Genomic DNA, 27,459 nt, shown 5'->3' on the forward strand with positions numbered 1-27,459 from the left:
TACATTTTGCTTTTATTACTGCTTTACACATTTTTGGCATTCTCTTGATGAGCTTTATGAGGTAGTCATCTGAAATGTTTTCCAACAGTCTTGAAGGAGTTCCCAGTGATGCTGAGCACTTGTCGGCTATCTGTGGCCCATCTCATGCCATTTAAATGAGAAGGTGAGTCCAAACTTTTGACTGGTAGTGTACAGCAAATATGTCAACAGTATTAAATGCATTTCTGACAAGAAAAATCTAAACCTTTCATCAAACGTTTTCAATTTTCAAAAATCAGATGCTTTTATTTTCTCATGGTTACTGTATTGTTCTGTTAGAACATATTTTGGTTTACAAGTCCCTGTATATTGTACTTGACTGGTAATTGTTATACTGTCATGTCTCATGATGTAATGATTTAATGTTGCTAAATGCTACAGACAGGTTAGCTATAGATGTCTATCATCTATTTAACACCAATAGTATCATAAATAATCATAACAAATTTTTACACCCAGGTATAACTGTTCTGATGCTAATTCTGGTTTCTAAATATCAACCTGCCCTATGTTCAATTAGTTAAGCACTGAGTGTTATGAGAACACCTTACCAAAACACATTTTAATTTATTTATGAATCTATCAAGTCAATTCAACAAATCAACACAAAAGTCACTTCCATATTTCCATATAGTTCTTTATTATATACAGCAATGATTAATTGGCAGTTATTTAGATATAGTTGGCAAGATTCTTCCAGTCAACAGCGATGGACTGAAAGTGTGCAGGGTTATGTCAGTGAAGCAGCAAAGCGAGATCACTCCTCCCAGGGACTCATGTCTGTATCTATGGCTACACAGTTGTATGCAGCATAACGCAGCTTCTCTTCACAAACTTTTGCGCTGTCAAGAAGAATAGAAATAATACACATTTAAAATTTCTTATTTACACAGACAGTGAGTGGCACAGTGTAGCACAGCATCAAATTCTAAAAACACCACCACTAAAACATGTTACTTCATCATCCTTGCTTGTTCTGTCCTCTACAAGTTATAAATTACTTTGTTCAGTACAAATTTGTTACTATGGAAAAGCTGCTGCTCGACTGCTACGAAGTCTGTCTGAGCCAAATATCAAATATAGTTTAACATTCGCGTTTCTGTAACTAATTATCAGCTTCAGGAATGCTCAGAATATACAGTGAGTGAAATAAGGGAGACTTTCAAAGTTTGATACCGAAGCATTTGATGTTAAATTCTGGTCAAAACAAAATTTAACACAAATATTGGGTTCTCACTAAACCAGTGTGTCAGGTAGTTTTTTCTGTATTTCCCAAATAAATATTTATCCCAAAAATCTTTAACCTTTAAAAAAATTTGAAAAAAACTGTGGGAAACAGAAGAGGAATCCCTCTTTGTATCACTAATATAATACAAAAACACAATCAGCTGCTGTATGGCTGTACCTTGGATAGTTTGGTAAATAAAGCGTGCTGGAACATGTGGAGGACTGTGGAAGTGCATCTGTTGTTTCAGAGCTAGACCAGAAAAGAGAGCAATTTAAAAACAGACAACTGACATATTTTATCTGTTCTATAATTCTGTTATTTCACCATTGACAGAGTAATTCTCCTGTGGAAACACTTACCCTTGTTTGTCAGGAAAGACGTAGATGGGGGCGGGAAGTCTGCTTCTACCAGTCACAAACCTCAGAAACCTGCTGCGATCCTCTGAAAACAGGATTTAAAACCATCCTCAGTCATTATTAACATATTATAAGTAGAGAAGTTTATGTTTCAGCACAAACACAGGACGACTTAATATGTGCAGTTTATAAGACATGTTGATCTTATTCTGCTGTGTGTATAAACTGACCGTTAGTGAAATTAGTTAGTGCTTCCCACAAATACTGCACTCGAACGTCGCTCTGCTCCAGGTCCTCATAACGTGCTGGTGGGAAAAAAGAAATATGCATGCTGTAAATTCTTTTTTTCCAGCCGATTGTCTATTATCAGGTCAACTTTATGTACAGCTTGACCTTAGATAATTTGATCTTGTTTATGTTCTGTGAATTCGCTATTCATTTAAGAAATGGATGTCTAAAAACACCAAATGCAAGACAAGAAAAATGAGAAATAAGAGGAATTGTCCTTTTACTGTGATCATTCAACTTCACTGTTCAGACCTCATGTCAGGGAGTTCTCTGAAATTAAAGTGTGATTTTCTACTGCTGTGCTTCACCACTACCTTGTGTTTGGCCCAAAAAAACATACTGTTAACATTTACTAAAGTGTCAAAGCACAAAAAAATCTGTCCATAACTTTTTGAGTTATGTTGCACACTAACGGACAGACAAACAAACAGACAGACAGACAAACAAACCCTGGCAAAAACATAACCTCCTTGGCGGAGGTAATTAGTGCTGGGAAGGCATGGACACAGTTATTTTTATGCCTGTCCTAATTGCATATGTATTTGTGGGAGTTCCCATTTCAAAGCACAAATGCAGTCAAATTACAGGTTGTATACTCACTGAGACGTTTCAGGGCTTCCACAGTGATCTCAGGGTCTCCACACACTTTCTTTTCTACTTCCTGCCAGGTGAGCAGGTCCAGAACTGCCTGAGGAACCACCTTCAGCAGCCCTGCCTGCATGGCTGCAATCTGTAACACACATACACCTGGTGTGTTACCAAAGAGAACCTTCTGCTGCAACACAGACTCGTCCAAGGCACAGTAAACACAAGAGGAGACAAATGTCGGACCTGCTGCTTGCTCTCCTCCAGCCGGGCCTTCTGCACCAGATGGATGAATTCACAGCGGTCCTCGTATCGAACTGCCACATTACTTCCCCCGGGTATGAGCTCCACCATTTGGCCATCACTGAGCAGGGTCGTGTAAACCAGCTCCTCGCCAAACCTGAACTCAAACGTCTCCTGGTCCATGTTCTCCATTGCGTCCAAAAGGTTTACCTGAATGCATAACCAAGATGACATCGATACAGTGACCTACTTTGTTGAGAAAAGACTGTACACAGCCTGTTAAAAACAGTAACAAAGTTGAATATGCTGTGAATTATTTCATCAAAGTAAAACAGCCCATCTCACTTAAAGTAAAGTGTCTGAGATCAGGGTTTCAACAACTTTTTAAAAACCTTTTAAAGGCCATTGTGAATATAATTTAAGACTTATCTCAAGTTCATACTGGACTCCTGATTTGCACACAGAACAATACTTTGTATTTTAACGAGGGCTTTATGTTTTTCTAACTTTCTCTGCAAGTCTGATGCCATTGTACCCAAAGGTGCACAAGGTACAGCAGAGCTTAAGTTCATTACCTTCAGCAGTTTTCAACTAAGTATTAAATGCATTGTTCACAAGTTCTCATTGACCTTACAGAAACACCTGAAATTAATGCCGCTTGAAGACACTATATTTTTGAGGAAGGGAGATGCCATGTTGGCACACATCACAATATCACGAGGTAGTTGATTTGACTTTTGTAGTTTGTTGTAATGTGATCTACTCAAATTTTGCGAAAATAAACATAAAAAAAAACATTTAAATGCAAGAGTGATATTAATACAACTTAATGAAAGTACAACCACAATTAAAAAGAAAAAAGTTGGGACACTATGTAACATGTAAATAACATCTTAGTGCAATAATCTGCAAATCCCATAAACCCATGTTTTACTCACAATACATATGAAATGTTTTACCTGAGAAAATGTTGTAATTTCAATTCAGCCATGTATTCATTTCATAATCAAATAAAAATTCAAAATCTTCCAAAACTGCATTTTAAAAATGTTAGGATATGTGAAGTCCTAAAATTCAGACTTTATATTTTTAACGTTTTTTTAAAGACCACATACAAATCATACATTTACACTGTATGATTAATTTGCCATTAAAAGCGAGTACATATGGGCTAATTCTGCTGGTGGCACAATACTGATGAAGATGTGGAATTGGTCCCAGAAAACCTTCCATGACAACTCACTGCTCCTAATGTGTGCGCTATGTGCTATTGCTATTGCTAATGCTAGGTGCTCTGTGTGTGTATATTAGGGTGGGTAAAATAAAGAGACCAAATTCCCTTTCAGGGACCATAAAGGGAGTTAATCTTTACTCTGTAGATGTAAAAACATTTAAACAACCTCACCAGGACTGAGTCGACAGCAGGGAACTCTTTACTCCAGCTGATAGCCTCTCCTGTCAGCTGCTTCCACACAAGCCCCGGCAGAGCCAAGACCTGCAGGAGAGGAAACAGCGAAAAAAAAGTCTGAGAATCACATCATATCTTTACTTTCTACTAGATGTGATCTGTTAAGCTACCCCTCAGTTTGCAAACGTTTGCCTAATAGTGACTCAAACAGGCTGCAGCAGGTGAACCAACACTCACCAGAAAGTCTTTTCCTCTCAGAGCAGCTCCCATGAGCTGGCCAATCCACTCATATTTGTGAAACTCTTTACAGGACGGGTTGGGTACGTAGTAATCTCTGGCCTCTAAAGAGCCCTGCGAGATCAGCAAAAGACCATTAATTGGATATCAAGGAAATGCTGTCTCCTCATCTTCTTTTATAACTTCTTAGGGTTCAACCTTTATGATTTGTGTAGGAACGGTGACAGAAATCATAAGTAATTAGGGAGACAGAACTGATACTGAAACTGAAATAACAATGAAGATCTTTGTTTTTAAGTGGAATTGCTTAAATAAGATCTGCATTTAAAAACAAGATACGCAATAGCTTTAGAAAAATATGTTTTCTTCAGAAAATAAAATAAAGGTTTTTCTGCATTTTTGCTAACTTCACATCTGATCTCAATAGTATCAGCCAGTCTTTAATATGTAACCAATCCCATAACAATGTGTGTGGGACTCTGCTGACTACAGATGGAAGAAGGAAGCTGTATCACTTGTTTGCAAATGGATAAAAAACAGATGCAATAATGAACCAGGCTGTTTATCATTTGGTCCTTGTAATTATTTCAATAGCAGGTGAGTGATCACCTCATTGGATGTTCGAGTGAAGAAGGGCAGAGGTAGAGGGCACTCAGCAGAACTGGGGCAAAGCTCCTCTGACATGTCCGCCAGGCTGTCCCGAAATCCTCCACCTTGATCAATAATTCCTTCTGCTATGAACTTACATTCCCACCACTGGTCGTAGCGAGAAGGCCATCTGATGATGCAACATGAAAACATTACAGAGTTACCTTTGGCAAGAAATGGGCCAAACATGAGTCCGATATAAAAGACATTAAAAAAAAAACACACCTATAATCCAGAGTCTTTTCAAATTTGTCAGATGGCTTTAGGCCTTCATAGACCTGCAACAAGACAAATAAAAGAAAACAAAACCTCATGTATCTGCACAAAATTTTAAAAATGTTTCATTCTAATTCTCTACTTATATAAATATTTATATCGGCTAAAATTTACTTAGGGGGTCAAATGAGTGGCCATTTTTGTTAAAAAAAAAAAAAAGTTGTAAGAAATGCATAGAACTGTGTTGAAATAATGCTAATACATTTGTGCACAGACTACTGATATTATTTGACAGTGGAAGCTATATTTTCAGAAATATTGGATTTTGAATAGCACGTGTATGTGAAAACTTTTGCTGGTGGACGGACGTGACATTACCCATGATGATCTGGTCAGTACCAGTACTTTATTAGTAATAAACTTATATACTTACTATTGCTAATTCTCCTCTTATTCATAAATGTTAGTATTGTGGATCTAAAACAATAACAGCTGACACAAAAACACTAAATGTGGCAGTGGACGGATGTGACATGGTTGTTACAGATCCCATCATACTGATGCTCGGCAGCCATGTCACCGTTTCCACAAATGATCCCTGTGCAAAAACTAGGATCAGAATTATTTATTGTATAGTTTATCATCATACTAAAGAGTAAATAACAATATAGAATTGTTATTTCTTTATAAAAATGCTTATTATTAGAAAACTTTTGATTTAAAAAGTGACGTGTGACATTCTTAATGTATGTATTAGCGTAACATAAGCAGGATGGATCAGCACCATACTCCATATTACAACCTGTAAAAATCAAACATGTGATATGTAGGATAGAATCTTGTAAGAAAAACTGGGGAATCTAAAAGAATAGAATATTTTCTTTCAGGTAAATTCAATTAAAATATAGCTTGGCCATTTGTGACATGAAAATATAGCATTAATTGTGATGAAACTGGACATTTTTGAGCTGAAAACATAGTTCATATGAGCATCAACATGTGGCAACAGAACTTAAATCCTGTAAATTTGCATAACTTGCATTTACCAACACAAAGTTCCTTTGGGGATTCACTTATATTGATTTCTTATGCACAAAGACAGAAATAAGACCTCTAAGCAAATTTCAGCCAATATACATACCAAATATCACATTTTCCTTTATAATTCACTCTCAATTGTGTTTTTTTTCAACCCGTCTTTCTCTTCCACTGGTGTGTTGCATGTTGGTCCTCTCAAATGTGAAATTGCCCCATGGTGGGATCAGTAAAGTCTTATCTTATCTTATCTTATCTTATCTTATCTTATCTTATCTTATCTTATCATTAGAACACATCACATGGAGGGTAATGGTTATGCTCCTCTTTTCATGGTAACAGTTTTTACCTGATTGAACACAGCGTTTTTGCAGCTGGTGTCCAGGGAGGGGTTGTCCCGGTGCTCCATGGCCAAACGTCTGTTAATGTAGAGGCGAGGCATGAAGTTGGGCTTACTCGTCTCTGAGTCCTTCAGGCACTGTGTGATGAGAGCTGAGCGACGCTTTGACAGCAGCAGAAACTGCTTAATGCTCTAGAGGGCGCCAGAGAGTGGACAAGTTCAGTGAGCAGATTTACACAGTACAATGAGTTGAAGATGCACAATATATAAGGTATAAAGTGGATTAGTGCACTATCTGCATGAGCTGCTGACACACAGAGATTTTGGAAGGCTTAAATTTTAACTAGTAGTGAACAATTGTTTTGCTTAGATTATTGATTTGGAAATCTTAACCTGTGTGATAAGTTGATATCATTCCATTTTTGGTGATATTAAAAAAAAAAAAAGGCTTTATAACTTCTATAATCATGCTTGTTGCTGGGTCTGTGTGTATTTTGATCAATACATCATTTTTCAAGAAACCACTGATGAAAAAAATCTGAAAGGAGGGCATTTTCTTCGTCATGGTAAAAAAGGGATGAGCAATTGTGGGATTTTTCATTTTCTATTTTATAGGAAAAAACACAAAATCACTAGCAAATACAAATTAAAAAATATCGGTTGTTTTATTTAAACTTGGATTAAATAAAGACTTTTTTTTTGTTTATTAATACCAAAATCCAAGGATCACAGCATGTATAGACCCTGTTGCTTATTTCTTGTAACATTATGTATTATTCAACTCACTTTAATATGGTTGAAAGTCCCCAGGCTGTAGTCCCAGGCTGGCACCAGGTGAGGAAGCACACTGTCCAGAAGACAAATAAACCTGCACAAGAAGCAATCCATTTGGATCATTATAGTAAAACCTACCACTCGCTTTTCTGTGTGTAAATAAACTTTGATGTGAAATGAGGTGAAGCAGATGCAGTCAGGGACTTGAAAACATGGGTAGTCTGATCAGTGCAGTCCTACCTCTGGATAACTAGAGCTCTGCGATACAGGACATCAGGCGGGGTGCCCTGCAGACGTGGGTAGCGCACAAGGTTAGAGGACTGAAAAACGTCAGCGTTCAGGCCGAGGTCCCTTTCACATGACGACTTGATCTTCAAGCCTCGGATCCGGACGTCTATTCCCTCATCTGAGAAAGACAGAAAGAGAAAAAAAAAAACATCATGAGTGGTTTACATCACTAAAACACACTCAGTTTTAGTATATCTTGTATTTGTATCTACAGTAATGTACAGTACTCTGGGTTGGTTTAAATGTACTATATAAATAAACTTGACTGTGACAAAAAGAAGCAAATGTCTGTTTACAAATGTTTGTATTTACACAAAATTGAGTGGTTAAGTAATTTTAAAGAAACACTGATCATCCTTACCCCTACATTCTTCAATCCGGATCTCAATTACTGGTAAGTGGGATATCATATCCTCTAGGACACACACTTCTCCAATTAGGTTGCTGAGACAAAACAAAACACATGCTGTTTCAAATAAACCATTCCCTCCTTTCAAAAAGTGCATCCGCACTTACTACAATAATACGTAAAGTATTTGTAAATGACTTTATATTATGAAAAGATTCTTTAAAAAACTCACTCGTCTATAGTGACATCACTCAACTTCTTCAAGCTATCTCCCTCTCCTCCAAACACTGTGACTCTTTTTGGCATGTAGTTATCATCTGTAGAGTCCACTGTCAGTATCAGCTTACTGGAGGGACAGAAGAGGAAGTAATTTATATACAATAAATCTGTTAGCGATAAGCATGTTATGTCAAGATGTTACATAAGCAGAATCCCATCCATCCTTGATGAACATGTAGTAAAGGACTTATAATCAGTCAGACTCAGCTTACTTAACCACGGTGCCTCTCTTCATGTGGAGGCGGATCCAGTGTTGTCCCTGCAAACCATCGCTCTCCCAGTAGGTTTCCGTATCACCGTCTGTCAGACAGCTTGCCCCACTGGGATCCTCCTATGAGTAAATATCAACAGAATCTGATGATTACACCATCTGCTTACAATACATGTGGCTACATAAGTCCTCTGAAGACATCAGTTAAGCATCAGGGTGAAAATGCAAGATATTCATATTGTTTATCTGATGGCACCAACCGAACATGAAGAAACATCGATACTGGTCACGCACTGCTTCACACTGCCCAGATTCTCGTCCTCTTTACCAATGTGGTCATAGAAGTAGTGGACCAGGTCCTCATCACATTCATATGTCCAGGTGGGGGGAACGTACCTTAGAAATGTAATAAACAAAGACATTTGACCTGCTCTTCACATATCTGCTGGGAAAACACATGAAATGTTTGGAGGTGTTCCCTGAGATCACTCACCTCAGCTTCTGGACAGCAGCATCGTCACACTCGGCCACCTTGGGTTTGGAGCCGAGGTAAAGGGCATTCTGTACATCCACCACCTGTTCCCACCTGTTACAGGGCTTATGGTCATGGCCAAAGAGCTGCTGCTGTCTGCTGACAGTCTCTGGTGATTCGACCGGGACCAGTCTGTCGCCTCCTTCTGTGTGCTTACACACCAGGATCCAGCCTTCCTCCAGCTCCTGACCCGGCCGGTGCTCCTCCAGCTGCTCCTGGAAACAGACAAACATGAAAATCACTATGATTATATGAAATAATCTACCGCATGTTAAATCCAAATGATGAATTACTCTGCAATAACACTATTTATGTTGTAAGAGGTTCAAGTAGGAGACTGCAATGAGGGAAAAACCCTCTCTGGGAGACGGTGAATTTCATTACAACACCATGAGTGTTTTATTTTCAGGATTAAAACTCATGTGAAGATAATTTAATTTAATTTCCAAACTACACTAAAACTCTTTCCATGAATTCAAACACAATTTATTTTTTTATTGAGTTTCAGTGGAACAAACCAAATGTTGACATTAGAACTACAATGATTAATCAATGAATTGATAGATAAACAAAACTGCTATTTGAAAATAAATAAATACATAAAAAACTAAACTAAAAGCATTTCAAAGAACTTGGGCTGAAATTAGGGAGGCTGCACTTTGCCAGATGTGGTGATACCTAAGGCTTTTCTTGTCATATCAGTTCTTCAAGTGAAAATCTTTAATGAGACAGCGTTGGTGGCAAATACCCCAAACATTTTGGGTTGTGAGGAAAATTTAACAGGCATTTTCTCTATAATCACTCATCAAATTTTACAGACACATTATTAAACATAACATGCCCACACTTGAAAACCCTTAGCCTTCAGCCCACACCAAAGTTTTAGCACATACGGACAGACGGACAACAAACTGATGACAATACCCTGCAGCAAGGGCCGAGGGTAAAAACTGCCGCAATGTCAGTCCACAACACCTGAACTGCTGAACCCATTCATTTACACTATCAAACATAAAGGTTACCATTTAATACACTGTACCAGAGGTTTCTAAATTTTTCATCTGCACTGCAGCCCTGAGGACAACTGAAACACCCACACAGTGACCACGTCTCAGGAGGGAGAGCGGGTCGAAGGTCAGTCACCAAAGGGTTGGTGGTTTGAATCCCATTCTCTCCTAGTCATGCCCCATTGTGTCCTTGGGCAAGACACTTCACCCACCTTACCTCCAGTGTCACTGACACTGGTGTATGGTGGTAGTTAGAGGGGCTGTTTGGCGCAAATTGGCAGCCACACTTCTGTCAGTCTGCCCCAGGGCAGCTGTGGCTACAAACATAGTTGACCACCACCAGAGAGAATGTGAGCGTGGATCAATAATGTAAAGTGCTTTGGGTGCCTTGAAAAGCGCTATAGAAATTTCATCCATTATTATTATTAAAGCACTGATCAAGCCAGACAAATACATAAAACCAAATTACACACATTAAAAGGAGTAGTATGTGTATTAAAAGCAAACCCAGATCAGTGCCTCCAGATAGTTCAGTTTAGAGCTCATGTGAAGCCTGGATGCAGGAGAAAGTCTTACCTTATTGATTTTGACCCAGAGGCCTTGGCTGTTACAGTACTCCTCCCCTGTTGTCCGGATACAGGTCCCTTTTTTTGGCTCTAAGGTGTATTTGCATAACTTCTTGCTGTGTGGAGCCTGATGCGGACTTTCAAAGACGGAGATGACTGTTTTTCCGACGCTAGAGCTGGAACTAGATGGGCCCGACGAGGCAGAGGAGGTGGACGATGAATCCTTGCAGACTTTATAGCACACCTCTTTGGGGACATAACACAGACTCTCCGGCACCGGCTCGCTCTTTCTGAAACTCTCAATGCACCTGTTTAAGAAGCGGATCCTGCCGAGCAGCAGGTGAGGGCTGTCGCCCAAAGACATGATGGGGATGGTGGAGGCAGCAGTCAGCGGTGCAGTCGGCTGACATTACAACACCGTCCGCTTTTGTTTTGGTTGCGCAGGGACGCTCCTGTTAAACAAACCACACAAAACCGAATATTCATGAGGAACCGGGGCTTTCATTAAGCACAACAAATAAACCACAGCAGCCAAATTCTGTGCCATTATGTTCTATCCAACTATTTCTTTCAAGGGTGTGTAGATAGTCTATAAGGTCAAAATCCCCGTGGGAGTAATCAAAGTACACAGTAACCACTCCTCTTGGTGATAACATTAAGTTAGCTAGCATTAGCAAGCTAGCTGTGTGAATTATTGCATCCTCAGCCGACATCCAGGTGACTAGACACGTGAATATTAGTCAAGAATAGAGAACAGTAACACACAACATTAGATTAAGAAGACAGTAACACATGGCGATAACTACTAAGTACATACCTTTACTGTCGACAGGTGTTTTGGTTAAGAAACTATCTATCGGTGATGATTTGTATGATTGTGTGACAACGCGGAAGTCCTTACCACAGTTTTGACCCTTTGGAATTTCCGTCGTTTGTATTTCAAAATAAAAGTCCCACCGCCCACTTTTAGCTATTGTCGACTTTTTTTTTTACTTTGAACAATTTCGTTTTATCCCCTCAGTTGAATATTTATTCATGTAGCGGCTATTTGTCATCAAAATTAAATCAACTTATAAGTGACTGAACTTAAGACTTTAACATAACTCAAATAACCACGAGATGCACCATGGGTTTGTGGTTTACACAGTCAAAAATACAATGCCCATACCATAGTATTTTCAAGTGGTTTATTTTCAGGATTTTGCAGGCAAACAACAACTAAGGCCTTTTGTGCTGTCTCTCCTGCTCATCCTGTCTGTCTATCTGTCTGTGAATGACTGGTAATCTGACTGTCTAATTGTCTGGTAAAAAAAAAAAAAACATAGGCCCACCCAGGTGCATGCTGGTCTAACTTGGTACTGCGTATTTACAGTGGTGCTGCTTGCCATTAGGCAAGGCAGGCAGTTGCTTGGGGCCCCTAAGCCAGCAGGGGCCCCTAAAGGACCAACAGACTTGACACAAACAGTCTAAAGCAGGGGTCTCAAACATGCGGCCCGGGGGCCAAATGCGGCCCACCAAAGGTTCCAATGCGGCCCCTGGGATGAATTTGCAAAGTGCAAAATTCCACAGTCAAGGCTGTCAAATTCATTTTAGTTCAGGTTCCACATACAGACCAATATGATCTGAAGTAAAATAATAACATAAAAACCTACAAAAAATAATGACTCCATGTTCTTCTTGGTTTGATGTGAAAAAAATATTACACAATGCCTATAAATGACAAAATGTTGTCTTTGTCAAATTTTTGTCTGTGTTTTAGTGTAAAAAATAACATTAAATTATGAAAATACTTACATTTACAAACTATCCTGTAACAATAAAATGTCAATAATCTGAACAAATATGAACAACCTGAAATGGTTAAAGAAAATTCAGCACAATTTTAACAATTTTCTGCCTGTTACTCAGTGTTTAGTGTCTTTGTGGCAGATACTTCAGGGCAAAAAGAGGGCTGACAAGCCACTCCAGGAGCCACAAAAACTGAAGTCAAGGTCATCATTGAGACTGATGGACGAACAACAGTGTCTTTGTAGATTTGATCCATAATGCACATGTATAAATGACAAGTTTAAGCATAATATTGTTAAAATTGCACTTATTTTTCTGAAGAAATTTCATTTTTTTCCAGGTTATTCACATCTTTTTTGTTTGGATAGTTTATAAAAGGAAGTATTTTCATAATTTAATGGGGTTTTTTGCACTAAAACAAATACAAAAATTTGGAGTTGTCGGTATTTATAGGTTATTATGCAATTATTTTACTGGTCCGGCCCACTTGAGATCAAATTGGGCTGAATGTGGCCCCGGAAAGAAAATGAGTGTGAGACCCCTGGTCTAAAGAATAAGTTCACTACACAGCGGCAGTGAGAAGTTGCAGTAACAACTAGCTGTCTCAAATTCTCTGAAGGGGCCCCCTGAGTCCAAATTGCCCCTCCCCCACCTGTGTGTGTGTGTGTATGTATATATATATATATATATAGATATAGATATAGATATAGATATAGATATAGATAGATAGATAGATAGATAGATAGATAGATAGATAGATAGATAGATAGAGATATATATATATATATATATATATATATATATTTTTTTTTTTTTTTTTTTTTTTTTTTTTTTTTTTTTTTGCTTGGGGCCCCAGGGGACCTTTTCTGCGCCACTGCGTATTTATACCCAGTTGCCCACAGTCTAAACCAATAAGAAAACACAAAACAAAAAGGTGCTAAATATTAAAGAATTAAAGCAATAACCATGAAAATCAAAAAATATTTTCTAAAAAAAATAAATAAATAAATAAATAAATAAACAATTAGCAAAAAATACTAAATTAGTAAACACAAAAAAAGTAAATTAACTTTGAACAAAAAATAAACAGACAAATTGCTCCTACACTTAATTTTAAACAACTCTGCACATTACAGAATGATAAAGCTGCTCCACAGTCATGTAACAGCACAAAACACACATCTATATCCCTTAAAAAAAAAAAAAAAGGCAAAACAGGCCAAAACCTTACGATATTTTTTGAAAAAGAAATGTGTGTTTTAACATTGGCTCAAATGTGCATTTTCTATTTTCTATCTTCTTGAAAAACATGTAAAACATGGTGCACTGTGCTTTCATTTATGAATATGACAGTTGCCAAACTTTCCATTACTTAAGAAAAAAAGTTGCTCAATATTTGGCACCTCTGTGCATTTATGTGAATTGTACTTGGACTGCACTTTTTAAAGTATTTTTTTCTTTATTTGTGTTTTATAGAAGAACAGATTGTTGGTACTAAACAAGCTAAAGAAAGTTTTTAAATCACATATGATAAAACATTTAGATTGTGATAATCCACTCAGCAATAACAGGCTTCATCTACTTCAATGCACAACAAGAGTTAGTTTTGGCTAGACGAAATCAATCAAAATCAATCGATCAATCAAAAATAATTTATTTTTTAGATCAAAAGTAAAATCTCTGTATATTTACTTATATTTAATTCAGCTTAAACCATACAGGAAAATCAAACATGTAATAATAAAACAACAATATTTTCTACAATAAAGTACAATATTAGCAGTAGCATGTTAGATCATTTTACTTTTCTTGATCTATTTCAATTCTAATCAGTGCGTTTTCTTCCACTTTGTGATTGGAGAGTTTAATATCACCATCAGGAGAATCATCATCATCCTCATCCTGATTTGGATGTGGTGAAATATCCAACAGAGATGGGAGGCTTGCACCACGCAGGATGCCTTTGCCCTTTTGCAGAAGTTTGTCCAATCCATCCCCCAGAGATCCTTTAAGAGGAAAATACTGTGTCTTTACAGGACCTTCTGCAGGGTGATGAATCTCCAGATCCTCTACACTCATCCTGCAAACAGAGGATAAAACATCTCATCACATCATTTCTGCAATAAGATTATAAGTCTACATTAATTTGCAGCAAATTAGTGACCTACCTCATATCAAAGGTGGAGCCTTTAAAGGCAGGTTTGAGCATCTCTGCTGCCGTTGACAAAGTGTAAGGGACAGAGAAATGTTTCTGTGTCCAGTGCTTGTCCTTCACAAGTGGAGCCAAGTTCTGGTACATGTCATCCACAGCCAACATTGACACCTAAAGAAAAGAGAAACAAAGCAAAAAATTACAAAAGTTATCACTTTATGAAACAGTATTTTAGAGTAGTAGCAGTAGAGTCTGTGGCCTGTCAAATTCATAGGAACAACCTCAATGTTTCTGTCAATCAGCTGGTTGGTTTCAAAGTCATCATCATCTTCACCAAATGGATTGATGATAAGCTCTCCAACCTGCACAGTGCAATCAAGAATAAGTTATATTTTCATTGATCAAACCAGTCAATCCCCAGAGGAGAAGTATGACTGTGTCAGGTTTACCTTGAGCCAGCCCGTGTAGAAGAAGAACTGCAGCAGAGTGAAAACAGGCACGTACATGTCCAGAGCGTGGTCCTTGTATCCCTTCTCGGGATTCAGAAATTGTCGACCAATCACGCAGAAGCCAAAAAACGAGTAGACTGCTATTGTAACAACCTGCACTGGCAAAAAAGTGACTTTCAGAATTGTTTAATAATGATGTGTTTTTCCATTCAAACAGCATTCAGGCCCTTTGACTTTACCTGGGTGTAGACCAGAGGAATGCTTATCCAGTCATAGTGGAACAGGAGGCTGCATTTGGCTCTGTAATTATTAAGCTCCTGTAAATACACAATACAGTTTATGAGGTTATAAATAGTTTCTGCAGTTGTATTCTCTTATCAGGGTGGCATGTCACTACAGATTTAGGGTCAAATTATGTTTACTAGTGGTAGAGACTAACAAAGACATTTATGGCAGTATTTTACAACCCTAATTTCAAAAAAGTTGGAAAAGTGTGTAAAATGTAAATAAAAACAGAATGCAGTGATTCACAAAATCTCACAAACCCATATTTTAGTTGAACATGGAAAATATTTCAAATGTTTAAAATGACAAATTGTACCATTTGAACAAAAAAAAGAGGTAATTTTGAATTTGATGGCAGCAATACTGAAAGGTACGGAGGCTGAGAACAGCTGTGGATTTACATATTATCCTATGGTCGTTATCTCGTGATAATGAATTGATGAATTTGTTATCTTGAGATAACAAACTTCATTTTCTCGTAGTTACTGTAACTTGCTGTAAGTGGTTGTTGAATGTGTGTTCTGCTCTGTCCAGCACATGTCAGCGGCAGCTCTTGAAGGCTGCGATGTGGAGGATGTGGTACCTGCTCGCATCTAAGTTCTGTATATGGTTCTCTACTACGAAATAACAACATAAATTCATTTGTTAACACAAGAAAACGAGCTTTGTTATCTTGTGATAACAAATTAATAACGACCATAATATGTAATTCCATGGCCGCTCTCGGCTTCCGTAGAAAGGAAACAGAAACATTGTGTAACTAATTAGATTAATTGGAAACTGGTCAGTAACAGGACTGGATATAATAAGGACATATTAGTGAAACTGAGTCTGTCAGAAGTAAAGATGGGCAGAGGTTCACCAATCTGTGAAACTACAAAAAGTGGGATAATTTCAGAATGATGTTCCTCAACATATAATTGTGAAGACTTTGAAAATCTCATCATCTAACATCCAGCTTGGATCAACGCTCAGTTCAAAAGCCTGCATCTGTGATGGTATGGGGGTGCATTAGTGCCAATGGCATGGGAAGCTCGCACATCATGAAAGTCACCATTGATGCTAAAAGGCACATACAGGTTTTAGAGCACAGGTGTCAAACATGCGGCCCGGGGACCAAAAGGTTCCAATCCAGCCCGCGGGATGAATTTGCAAAGTGCAAGTTAGGGCATAAAACTCAAAAATAATATCATAACCACCAATAAATAATGACAACACCAATTATTTTCTCTTTGATTTAGTGCAAAAAACATTAAATTATGAAAATGTTTACATGAACAAACTATCCTTTAATAATAACATGTGAATATCCTGAACAAATATGAGCAACCTGAAATGTCTAAAGAAAATTAAATGCAATTTTAACAATATTCTGCCTGTTACTAAAAGTTTTGTGCCTTTGTAGATCGGATCTGTAATGCATATGTATAAATGATAAGTTGAGGCACAATACTGATAAAATTGTACTTATATTTCTTAACAAATTTCATTTTTTTCAGGTTATTCACATCCTTTTTGTTTAGATAGTAAATACAGGTATAATTGAATGTCATTTTTTGCATTAAAACAATTTGGAGTTGTCATTATTTATTGGCTATCATGCTATTGTTTTACTGGTCCAGCCCACTTCAGATTAAATAGAGCTGAATGTGGCCCCCGGAGGAAAATGAGTTTGACACCCTTGTTTTAGAGCAGCATATGCTCCCATCCAGACAACTTTTTTTTAGGGATGGCTTTGCATAATTCAGCAAGATAATGCTAAACCACATACTGCATCTGTTACACCAGCATGGCTTCATAGTAGGAGAGTCCAGATCTTTCACCAGCTGAAAGCATTTGGTGCATCATCAAACAAAACATATGACAAAGAAGAACCAGAACTGTTGAGCAGCTAGAATCCTATTTCAGGCATGGACTGGACAACATTCCTTCTACCAGAGATCTTCTCATTTCACTGACATTTATAAACAGTTAATAAAAGAAGGGGGGATGCTACATGGTGGGAAACACGACCCTGTGGAGACATGGAGACATGTTGCTGCCATCAAATCTAAAATGACCTTATGTTTTTCTTACATTTTCTCTCTTCAAACACTTGATATGTTTTGAATAAAATATAGAACACTTCGAACAGAAATGATTACCTAAAGAGAAACTCAAAACTTTAGCAATTTTTTTTATATTTATGTAATTTTTTTCCATTTAGAAAGGGTGAAATCACTCACGTCCATCAGCAGTCTCAATGCTATGTCATCTCTCACTCGACCCTCCTCTCGGGCTCTGGATGCCAGGTTAGAAAACCACGTCAAAGGCATCCAGTATTTGTTGAAATTACACTCAAGTGACTCCAACAGTTTTAGCTCATGTGTCGTCATAAATCCTGTGCATAAACAACAGCGTATGATCAGGAACAGGCGATATATGTGTCCAAAATTAGTCGTGTAACTGACATCAGAAAAGTCTTTATAAATAGGTAGAATTAAGCAAATTTAAACAGGAGAAATTAAATATAGAGACAGAACGAGTCTCAATCCATTTAGAGTGAATTTAAATCCATTACAAAGTCTCAGCTTCACGGTTTAGTTGCTGTTGGATGAATTCTATTATTCATGAACCTACATTTTATAAGCAAATGCACCTCAAACATGTTATTTGGTTTGAACCATTAAAAAAAAATTTTGAGAGAAAAGGAATTAAAGTAAAAGTTTTTGGTATTACCCAAGTATTGTAACAGCTCTTTACATGCAACATTGGTTTACTTCAGTGGTGAAATGTAACTAAGTATTTTTACTCAAATACTTTAATACCTGTTTGATGTACTTGTACTCTGCTAAATCTCCACTGTATTTGTCTAACACCTTTAGGTACTTTTCAGATTACAGATTTTTATACCCTTCCCATGATCATATAGAATACAATGTACTGTTATAGATTAACCCATAAAGACCCAAACATCACTGTTGATCAAAATCATCTACTGATGTAAATGTTTAACACCACTAATCCTATAAATTCATGTAAATGATTGGTGTAAAATGCCGTTTGTCATCTTTTTGTGATCATCAGACCCATTTGGATGTTCAGAGGCTCGGTAGTGAACGTGGAAACACAGTTATCTTCTACTTTTTATGTTCAGTTAATGATGTATTTGCTGAAAAAAAGTCACTTTTTCTTAAATTTTCTATGTTTTTGGTAAAATATTCCTCAAATGAAATCTCAAAATGATGATTAAAGTACATGATCAGTAATTAAATATCAGTAAATACCTGATTTTTACTGAAAAAAATGCAAAATGGAGAGGGTAATATTATGATAAATGGAAATAAATCACATAAGAAAGGTTAACTCTAAAAAATCAGTTTGGGAACTGTCACAAAAGTAGCATTGGGTCTTCATGGGTTAAACTACCCAACATTATATAACATAATTATAAGGGCAACATTAACCCTTTCATGCATAGTGGTCACTACAGTGGACAGTTACTCTACAGCTTTAATCTTGTATATTCATGGGTTTTGTTGTTTTAGTTCCATATCAACCAACACAGTGGACACTTATGCATCATCTCATAAACTGCAATTCATACCATTATTGTAACTTTGCTGTTCTTGGTTGGTTCTTGAGTGGAAATCAATTGTTAATATTTATTTTTTGCATATTATCTCCATGAAGGGAGTAATAACTAGTACCAGAATATGTTAAAATGTGAGAAAACATCAGATTAGCTCCATTAAACATGGTTTCATTTCACTGTTTTCAAATCACTTTATGATATTGGGTTTTAAACACATGTTTCTTTGCTTCAAGAATAAAATTCATGGTGTAGCTGAGTGGACATTTTTGTAACTCCATGAAAAACAGGTTGATGTAAAAAAAAAAAAAAAAAAAAAAAAAAAAAAAAAAAAAAAAAAAATCACATTGTTTTTTTTTTCATGCCTAAAGAGGAAATAAAACACTCAGGAAAAAAATATTGATTAAGGTTCTAATAATTCATGCATGAAAGGGTTAAATACTTACATCAGTGAAATGTAGAAATGCATCCAAAAACATAATCTCTAACAGCATTTTACAATACAATGACTACTTTGACTCGTATTTTAAGTATATTGCTGCTAAATTAACATAATTATGCTTTTCAGAGTAGAACCATTACTTACATTACCTTCACAATGTACTATTAATATTTGTGCTTCAAGTGAGGGACCTGACCTTTTCCACCACTCATTCACTGTTGTTCTTACCAGCCTCAACAATGTGCTCCAAAGTTGGAAAACGTTTGTGAACTCTTGTGCTAATGGAGCGGAGGATAAGAACTGAAGATAAGTTGGCATATCTCATGAGTGTCCGTCGCAGCAGCCGACCTCTCTCATCTGATCCGTGGACGTTTCCAGACACAACCATCATCAGGTTGTCAGGCAACGGGAAACTGGTGTACTGACCCCACCATCGGTTAAAGGCCAGGGTCACATAGAAACCTGATGTTAGACAATGGATAAATTGGATAAAAGCAACATATTACAGAGACTTTTTGGTAACACTTTATTTGAAGGTCTAGTTTATAATGCATTAAGCACACATTCATAAGACATTATAATGCATTTATAATGCATTATAAAAGTCATTACAACAGTTTATGATCATGTACAACAAGTTATACCAAGCTTAATAAAGTATTATAAGTGTGGGCATAATGTATTATAAATTCAGCTTTCATAATGTTTTATACATCCATACCAAAGCAGTGTGAAGGAATTTATTTTTTTAAGTGGAGAACTTTTGTTAGGTTTTGTCACTGGTCCCTATACCCATCTATTTTAGGGATTTCATATTTATTAAAAAAAAAAAAAAAAAAGTATGTTTGAATTAACAAAGATTTAGAGCTGCCACATTATTTTTTATTTATGTATAAAGCAACATGTAACACTTCTATTTACCGTCTCTGTTCTTTTAATGTTTTGTTTTTGCAAAATAAAGAGTTATTAAGAACACTTTGATGTATAATTTTTGACTTACACTTAGAGCCAGCAGATACTGCTCGTAAGTCATGATTCTTGTGTTATATCATACAATTGATAATGTGTTCTGTAAATGAGGACTTGAGGTTCTTCCTACAAACACTTGTCACTTTGGTATGGATGTATACAACATTATGAAAGCTGAATTTATAATACATTATGCCTACACTTATAATACTTTATTAAGCTTGGTATAAATTGTTGTACATGATCATAAACTGTTGTAATGACTTTTACAATGCATTATAAATGCATTATAATGTCTTATGAATGTGCGCTTAATGCATTATAAACTAGACCTTCAAGTAAAGTGTTACCGACTTTTTCTTTAATTGCTGCTTGTTTGAGGCCAGGTTGCTTACCTAATACAAACAAAACTGGGATGAAGTTGGTGTTGGTGAACTGATTACAGTACATGGCAATACGTTCAAAGAGATCCTGCTGCTTTGGAGTGAGGAGGAACCTGTGAAGGAAAACCATATACTGTCATGAATAGAAAAATGAGAAAGCCCAGCCTCAGACAGACGGGTTTACTTACCTGTAAAACACACTGAAAAACAGATAAACCCCACAAAACACCAGCAACTCCTTATAAAGCAGCCTGTAGATGCTTCCCTTCCACCTGAACAGCAGCTTGGAGAAGCCACCAAACCTGGCATTGGCCACCTCCAGTGAGTAGGAGACCGTCATGTCTGCTCCACAAGTGGAAAACTGCTGCTGATGTGAACTAATTTATCCTTGAAAATCACCACCACGTCTTCAGCTGTGAGGTCAGGTGTATCACAGGTGAATTCCACGCTTGTGGGAGGAAAGGCTCTCCCTCTGGGTGTCCCTTTAAAGCTCACTGCCTCAGTGCTATAATTCATCTCCTTTCATTTATTGCGTGGGAACATAGAAGAGCTCTCATTCATGATCACAGCCTCTTTATCAAGTGTTTTTTTTGTTTTTGTTTTTTTTTTTGAGCAAATGATGTTTGTTTTAGATCATCAATTATCTAATCACCAAGGTTATAATAGTTTTGGATTTTTCATTATAGTTTAGTTTTAGTTAGTTTTGACTTTTTTCTCTAATTCAGTTAGTTTTAATTAGTTTTTAGAGCACATTTGCTAGTTTTTATTAGTTTTCGTTATTTTCTAAATGCTTAGTTTTAGTTTAGTTTTAGTTTCTTTATATCTTTTCTCTTCTTCACCGTCGTATTCATATAAATCCCAGACAGGACTCTGCTGCTTTCTCCCAACTTTAGTCTCCATGTTTCCAGGTAGAGTGGGGACCAGAAGATGCCTAAACGACAAGTGACAAGAAGTGACGGACCGTTAGATATCATGTGGTGCCAGCAGCTAAAATTGCTTGAGGGAAATAAATCGATTTTATATCAATCTGACACTGACAAAGACGAAAACGAAGGGAATTTTATGTGGATTTTTATGTATTTTAGTTAGTTTTGTAAATACACAATACAGTTTCAGTTAGTTATCGTTTTTTTTCTTTTAATTGTAGTTTTTATTTATTTCAGTCAACAAAAATGTGTTTACAATTCTAGTTTTCGTCATTTCGCTAGTTTTCGTTAACAATAATAACCTTGCTAATCACTTTCAGTAATCATTCATATTTGACTGTATTACCTATGTTACTTGTGTATTCCATTAAAGAATGAATTTTACCTCTCCCAAGTAATTTATAGCCATTTGCATAATAATATCATCTGCATTTTGCATTTTTTCAGCAAAAATCAGATGTTTTCCTGAATTTAATTTACTGATCATGTAGATGTTCATAAAAACTAAACGTATTTTAAATTGAAAACTAAAGAAAAAGTCATTTATGCCAAAAAGTATGTCATTAATTGAATGTACACACGGGATTTACTGGAGAATCAGCGTTGCAGAGAATCACTTGCGTCTGAGCATCCAGATGGGTCATGTCTGGTGTCACTGAAAAGCTAAGGAACTGCATTTTATCCAAATTATTTTCATGTATTTATAAGATTAACGATCAACCCTGTGATGAAGTGACGACTTGTCCAGGGTGTACCCCGCCTTTGCCCATAAGTAGCTGGGATGGGCTCCAGCGACCCCTGTGACCCTAGTGAGGATAAAGCAGGTTCAGATGATGAATTAATGAATAAAATAAATGATTCAAAAGTTATTGAACATTTTATATCAATAGATGCTTTGATCACTGTTGGCTGCTTAGGTCTTTTAGGGCTAAAACATTATTATACTTTTTAAGGGATTTGTTTTTCTTGCAGCATTGCAGTCAAGTGTTTGTATAAAAATGCTCTGCAATAAAGGCTCTATAACACAGGTGTCAAACATGTGGCCCGCGGGCCAATTCCAGCCCGCCAAAGGGTCCAGTCCAGACCTTGGGATGAATTTATGAAATACAAAAATTACACTGAAGATATTAACAAACCTTTCATTTCAGGTTCCACATTCAAACTTATTCAATCTCAAGTGGGTCAAATCGGTAAAATACTATCATGATAACAGATAAATAATGACAGCTCCACATTTTTCTGTTTGTAAATGTAGATATTTTCATGTATTTACACTAAAACAAAGTATAATTTCACAAAAAGTGTGAATAACCTGAAAAAATATGAACCTGAAATTTTTTTTGAGAAGTCAGTACAATTCTAACAATATTCTGCCTGTTACTAAATGTTTTGTGTGTTTGTAGATCCATTGTGATCTGTAAGTTATAATGTATATGTGTAAATGATAAACTGAAGCAGAATATTGGTAAAATTACACTTATTTTTTCCATTTGTTCATGTTATTCACATTGTTTGAAAGAATAGTTTGTAGACGTAAACCTGTTCATGATGTAAATTTACTTTTTTTGCTCTAAAACACAGAGAAAAGTTTGGAGTTGACATTATTTCTATATTATTATGTTATTATTTTAGTGGTTCGGCCCACTTCAGATCAAATTTAGCTGAATGTGGTCCCTGAACTAAAATGAGTTTGACACCCCTGCTCTATAAGAAATGTTAATGGAAAAAAGCTAATATATCTAAATACACTGGATCTCATTTTAGATCACTTGTATTTAATGTCAATGTATTTAATTTCATGTCACAGAATGCGCACTAAAATTTAAAACAAGAATAACATGTGGAAGTTAATAAATAACCCCTGTATTATTATTCTTATTATTCTCTTCAATATAAAATTTGCATGAACTTATTTACGGGCGACATGGTGGTGCAGTGGTTAGCACTTGTGCCTCACAGCAAGAAGGTCCTGGGTTCGATTCCAACACCAGTTGATGGGGGGTGGGACCTTTCTGTGTGGAGTTTGCATGTTCTCCCCGTGTCTGCGTGGGTTCTCCTCGGGTACTCCAGCTTCCTCCCACCATCCGAAGACATGCACTGATAGGTTAATTGGTTAATCTAAATTGCCCATAGGTGCGAATGTGAGAGTGATTGTTTGTCTCTATATGTTCAGCCCTGCGATGAACTGGCGACTTGTCCAGGGTGTACCCCACCTTGGCCCCTATGTAGCTGGGATAGGCTCCAAGTGAACCCCATGACCCTAGTGAGGATAAAGCGGGTTCAGATAATGAATGAATGAATGAACTTATTTACCTAAACATTTTAAGGATGATATGAGTCAACTTTGAGGACTTATAATATTATTATATTATAAAACATATATTAACCCTTTCATGCATAGTGGTGACTACAGTGGACAGTTATTCTACAGCTGTTCTCATGTGTATTTATGGTTTTTGTTGTTTTACTTCCATATCAGCCAACACAGTGGACACTTATGCATCATCCCATGCACTGTAATTCATACCCTTACTGTAAATTTGATGTTCTAGATAAACCTGATCTGCAGTAAACATGTTTGAGTTTAAAACAATTGCTAATTTTTATTAGACTGTAATTAACTGTTTTGTATTTTTTAAACAAAAAGGTTTTTTTTTTTTTTTTTTGCATACTATCTCCATGCAGGTATGTTAAAATGTGAGAAAACATCAGATTAGCAGCATTAAACATGTTTTTATTTCATAGTTTTCGTGCAGTATTTCAGTAAATACATGTTTCTTTGCTTCTAAAATTAAATGCGTTGTGTCCAACTGAGTGGATATTTTTGTAAATCCATGAAAAATAGGTTCATAAAAATGTTTCTTTTTCTCATGCCTAAAGAGGAATAAAAACACTCAGGAAAAAAAAAAAAAATCTTCATTAATTTTCTCATAATTCATGCATGAAAGGGTTAAACTGTAATTAACATTTTTCTTACATAAAAATGATTTTTTTGTGTATTATCTCCATGAAGTGAGTAATAACTAGTATTGGAGTATGATAAAATGTGAGAAAACAGATTAGCTGCATCAAAAATGTTTTTATTTTGTAGTTTTCACACAGTATATCACTTTCTGATATTGTGTTTTAAATTTATGTTTCTTTGCTTCAAAAATTAAACACATGGTGTCCAGATGAGTGGACATTTTTGTAACTCCATTTTTAAAAAAAAAATCTATCGCATTGTTTTTATCATGCCTAAAGAGGAATAAAAACCCTCTCACTCACTAAGGTTCTCATAATTCATGCATGAAGGGTTAACAATGTACCCACAACTATCTTTTCTTTATCTATGTCAGTCTATTTGTTTAATTTCCTCCGACCTTAAACATAATGCATTCATATTAATGTTTATCCAGACATTTCTACTGTTTTCCTTCAGATCCTGCTGTAAATGAGGCTAATATTGCTTCACTGAACATCTAATCGCCCTCTGAGTGGTGACTGAGTGCCCAGTGCAGTTCTTTCAGTGTTATTTACTGTCCTAGGCATCAGTATCTGTGAAAACAACCATGCCTAATGTGTTTAAACACATTTACGCAGACCTGTCCGACGGCTCCCTCGGCCTTTGTCATTGGCTGCTGTGCCCGGTTCACTTGTTTGTTTTTCACATCGTTACAGCAGCTCACTGTCAATCACACTCTTTTCCATCAGTGTTTTATCCTCTAACTGTGTTTACCTTTCGCTGACGGGATATTTATGGTGTCATCAATCCTCCATTAGAGGCAGGGGATCACTGTGGACTTTGCCAGGAATGGAGCTTCTTCAGGGTACTTTTATAAATTTCAGATACTTCGTACTTGTACTCTACTACTCCAGCAAATGTTGTACTTTTACTCCACTGCAGTGCAATCCAAAAAAAATAAATAAATAAAATAAAATTATAGCGTATACAGGGTGGGGAAGCAAAATTTACAATATTTTGAGGCAGGGATTGAAAGACAGTGTATGACCAATTAGTTTATTGAAAGTCATGAGAATTTATTTGCCACAAGAAAATGTACATAATAGAAAATGTTTTTATTCTATGTGTCCTCCTTCTTTCTCAATAACTGCCTTCACACGCTTCCTGAAACTTGCGCAAGTGTTCCTCAAATATTGGGGTGACAACTTCTCCCATTCTTCTTTAATAGTATCTTCCAGACTTTCTCGTAATAGTTTTGCTCATAGTCATTCTCTTCTTTCCATTATAAACAGTCTTTATGGACACTCCAACTATTTTTGAAATCTCCTTTGGTGTGACGAGTGCATTCAGCAAATCACACACTCTTTGACGTTTGCTTTTCTGATTACTCATATGGGCAAAAGTTTCTGAAAAGGTATGGATAATAGTGTTAGGTATGATTATGACATCAATATATGTTTGGTTTCAAAACAATTGACGTAGTGCCTGCTGAGAAAAAACAACTAAATGTTCATTGTAAATTTTGCTTCCCCACCCTGTACATGTTTTGTAAGTTTAACTTGTGCTGTGTGCTCTATTATGAAATTCTGATTTATAAAATTTGTCAATCAATGCGTTCTTTTTTAAAAATATTTTTCACATATGTCCCTTTTTTCTGGACTCAGGGTTGTACATTGAAGATAATAACATTAGTTCTTCAATAATTATAATCCACTACCCTAAAATGGACCATTTTATAGTTGCAGTTGTTGTACTTTAAGTATATTTCAATGGTAATACTCTTAACCTTGTCCTGAGACAGTGAATGTACTTTTACTTTTAGCAGAGTATTTGTGCACTGTGATATTACTACTTATTAAAATACCTGAATACTTCCTCCTCCACTGGACTTCCCTGTTCTCTGTCACTGAGCTGAACTGAACTGATGAGTCTGTCCACTTTTACTGCATTTATTATCTATAGATTTATCTCACTGAAGTTTGCTGCCTTGCCTTGTAGATATAATTTTCCATTCCTGTCACTAGATGGTACTGTTGTCATGTGTAGAAGGACTTTGTGGAGCCTCTGCCCTGGCACTGGTCCAGTCTGTCTGTATTTAACACATAAACAAACAAACTCAAAAGCTACTCTATTGACAGACAACAAATGATTGCATTACTTGTCATTAAAACTGAGCAACTGAGCCATTTTACAGATATTCTTATCTGAGAATACAGGTTAGTTGTCAATATAACTATTTTCTGGCATATCTCATATTTATTTCTTCTAAAATGTCTGTTTTTATCTGTCTATAAAGCACATTTCAAATCTCTATTCTTGTTTTGGTGTTTTTTCTAACTCGACATGTCAGAATGAAGCAAGACTTTATCATGTCTACAGTGTATGTGAGGTTTTCTTCATGTGTCAGACTGAAGGACAATGGTTGGTCTGTGATCTTAAATATGTTCCCAGATCAGCCCCCCATACAGATACTGTGATCGTCTCATTCATTTCCTGGTTTCAGCAACTGAATCTACTGGTCTGGGGCTAAGACCTCTGAGAACAGCACAGAAAGGGCCGGTCCGTGCTGATCGTTTGGGTAACCCAATGCCATGATTACAACTTCCCACGGTGAGTGAAATTAGAGCCCAAAAGAAAAGTGGGATTTCAGGTAGCTGGGGGATGCACTGGGTCATTGTCAAGCCAGAAAGAGTCGAGAGGCCTCGAAAGAAGAAAAGATCTGGAGCATGCCCTGAAAAATACAGTTGACTGGTGACAATTGTTAATTTTCTGGTTTTTATGTCCCTTGACACACACAGTCCTGAGGCAGGGATCTCAAAAACAGCATTTATTAGTCTTTCAGTGACATTAAAATGTGTTGCATACAAATACAATCAGCATAGTGCATCTTCCTGAATATACACAGTGATGAAATTCAGTGC

General features: G+C 36.5%; 2 protein-coding genes across 2 annotated transcripts; both read right to left on the bottom strand.

Annotated features, from left to right (window-relative positions):
- Positions 1-655: 655 nt before the first annotated feature.
- On the bottom strand, positions 656-11,543 carry LOC115437744 (E3 ubiquitin-protein ligase HECTD3-like). The gene is made up of 20 exons (XM_030161074.1): positions 11,447-11,543; positions 10,640-11,081; positions 9,018-9,271; positions 8,785-8,920; positions 8,526-8,644; positions 8,267-8,380; positions 8,047-8,129; positions 7,638-7,803; positions 7,410-7,491; positions 6,633-6,815; positions 5,258-5,310; positions 4,994-5,162; positions 4,385-4,498; positions 4,145-4,234; positions 2,743-2,949; positions 2,512-2,641; positions 1,854-1,928; positions 1,627-1,708; positions 1,445-1,516; positions 656-881 (listed from the first exon to the last, which is right to left on the bottom strand). The coding sequence occupies exons 2-20, from the start codon at positions 10,991-10,993 to the stop codon at positions 797-799; spliced, it is 2,568 nt and encodes an 855-aa protein (XP_030016934.1). The 5' UTR covers positions 10,994-11,081; positions 11,447-11,543; the 3' UTR covers positions 656-796.
- Positions 11,544-14,193: 2,650 nt separating this feature from the next.
- Positions 14,194-21,008, bottom strand: LOC115437745 (bestrophin-2-like). Its single transcript, XM_030161075.1, has 9 exons — positions 20,857-21,008; positions 20,681-20,781; positions 19,545-19,778; positions 17,529-17,683; positions 15,258-15,335; positions 15,019-15,171; positions 14,851-14,931; positions 14,586-14,740; positions 14,194-14,497 (listed from the first exon to the last, which is right to left on the bottom strand). Exons 1-9 carry the CDS (start codon positions 21,006-21,008, stop codon positions 14,218-14,220), a joined length of 1,389 nt encoding a protein of 462 aa, XP_030016935.1. The 3' UTR covers positions 14,194-14,217.
- Positions 21,009-27,459: the final 6,451 nt, after the last annotated feature.

This window comes from Sphaeramia orbicularis, chromosome 17, assembly GCF_902148855.1.
Source record: "Sphaeramia orbicularis chromosome 17, fSphaOr1.1, whole genome shotgun sequence".
Classification (NCBI taxonomy): Eukaryota; Metazoa; Chordata; class Actinopteri; order Kurtiformes; family Apogonidae; genus Sphaeramia; species Sphaeramia orbicularis.

Coding starts and splice junctions, on each gene's coding strand:
- LOC115437744 (XM_030161074.1), bottom strand. CDS start 10,993: ATGTCTTTGGGCGACAGCCCTCACCTGCTGCTCGGCAGGATCCGCTTC. Junction 8,921..9,017: donor GCTGCTGTCCAGAAGCTGAG/GTGAGTGATCTC, acceptor TACATTTCTAAG/GTACGTTCCCCCCACCTGGA. Junction 6,816..7,409: donor GGACTTTCAACCATATTAAA/GTGAGTTGAATA, acceptor GGCGCCCTCTAG/AGCATTAAGCAGTTTCTGCT.
- LOC115437745 (XM_030161075.1), bottom strand. CDS start 21,008: ATGACGGTCTCCTACTCACTGGAGGTGGCCAATGCCAGGTTTGGTGGC. Junction 19,779..20,680: donor CCCAGTTTTGTTTGTATTAG/GTAAGCAACCTG, acceptor GTCTAACATCAG/GTTTCTATGTGACCCTGGCC. Junction 17,684..19,544: donor GGAGCACATTGTTGAGGCTG/GTAAGAACAACA, acceptor GTTTATGCACAG/GATTTATGACGACACATGAG.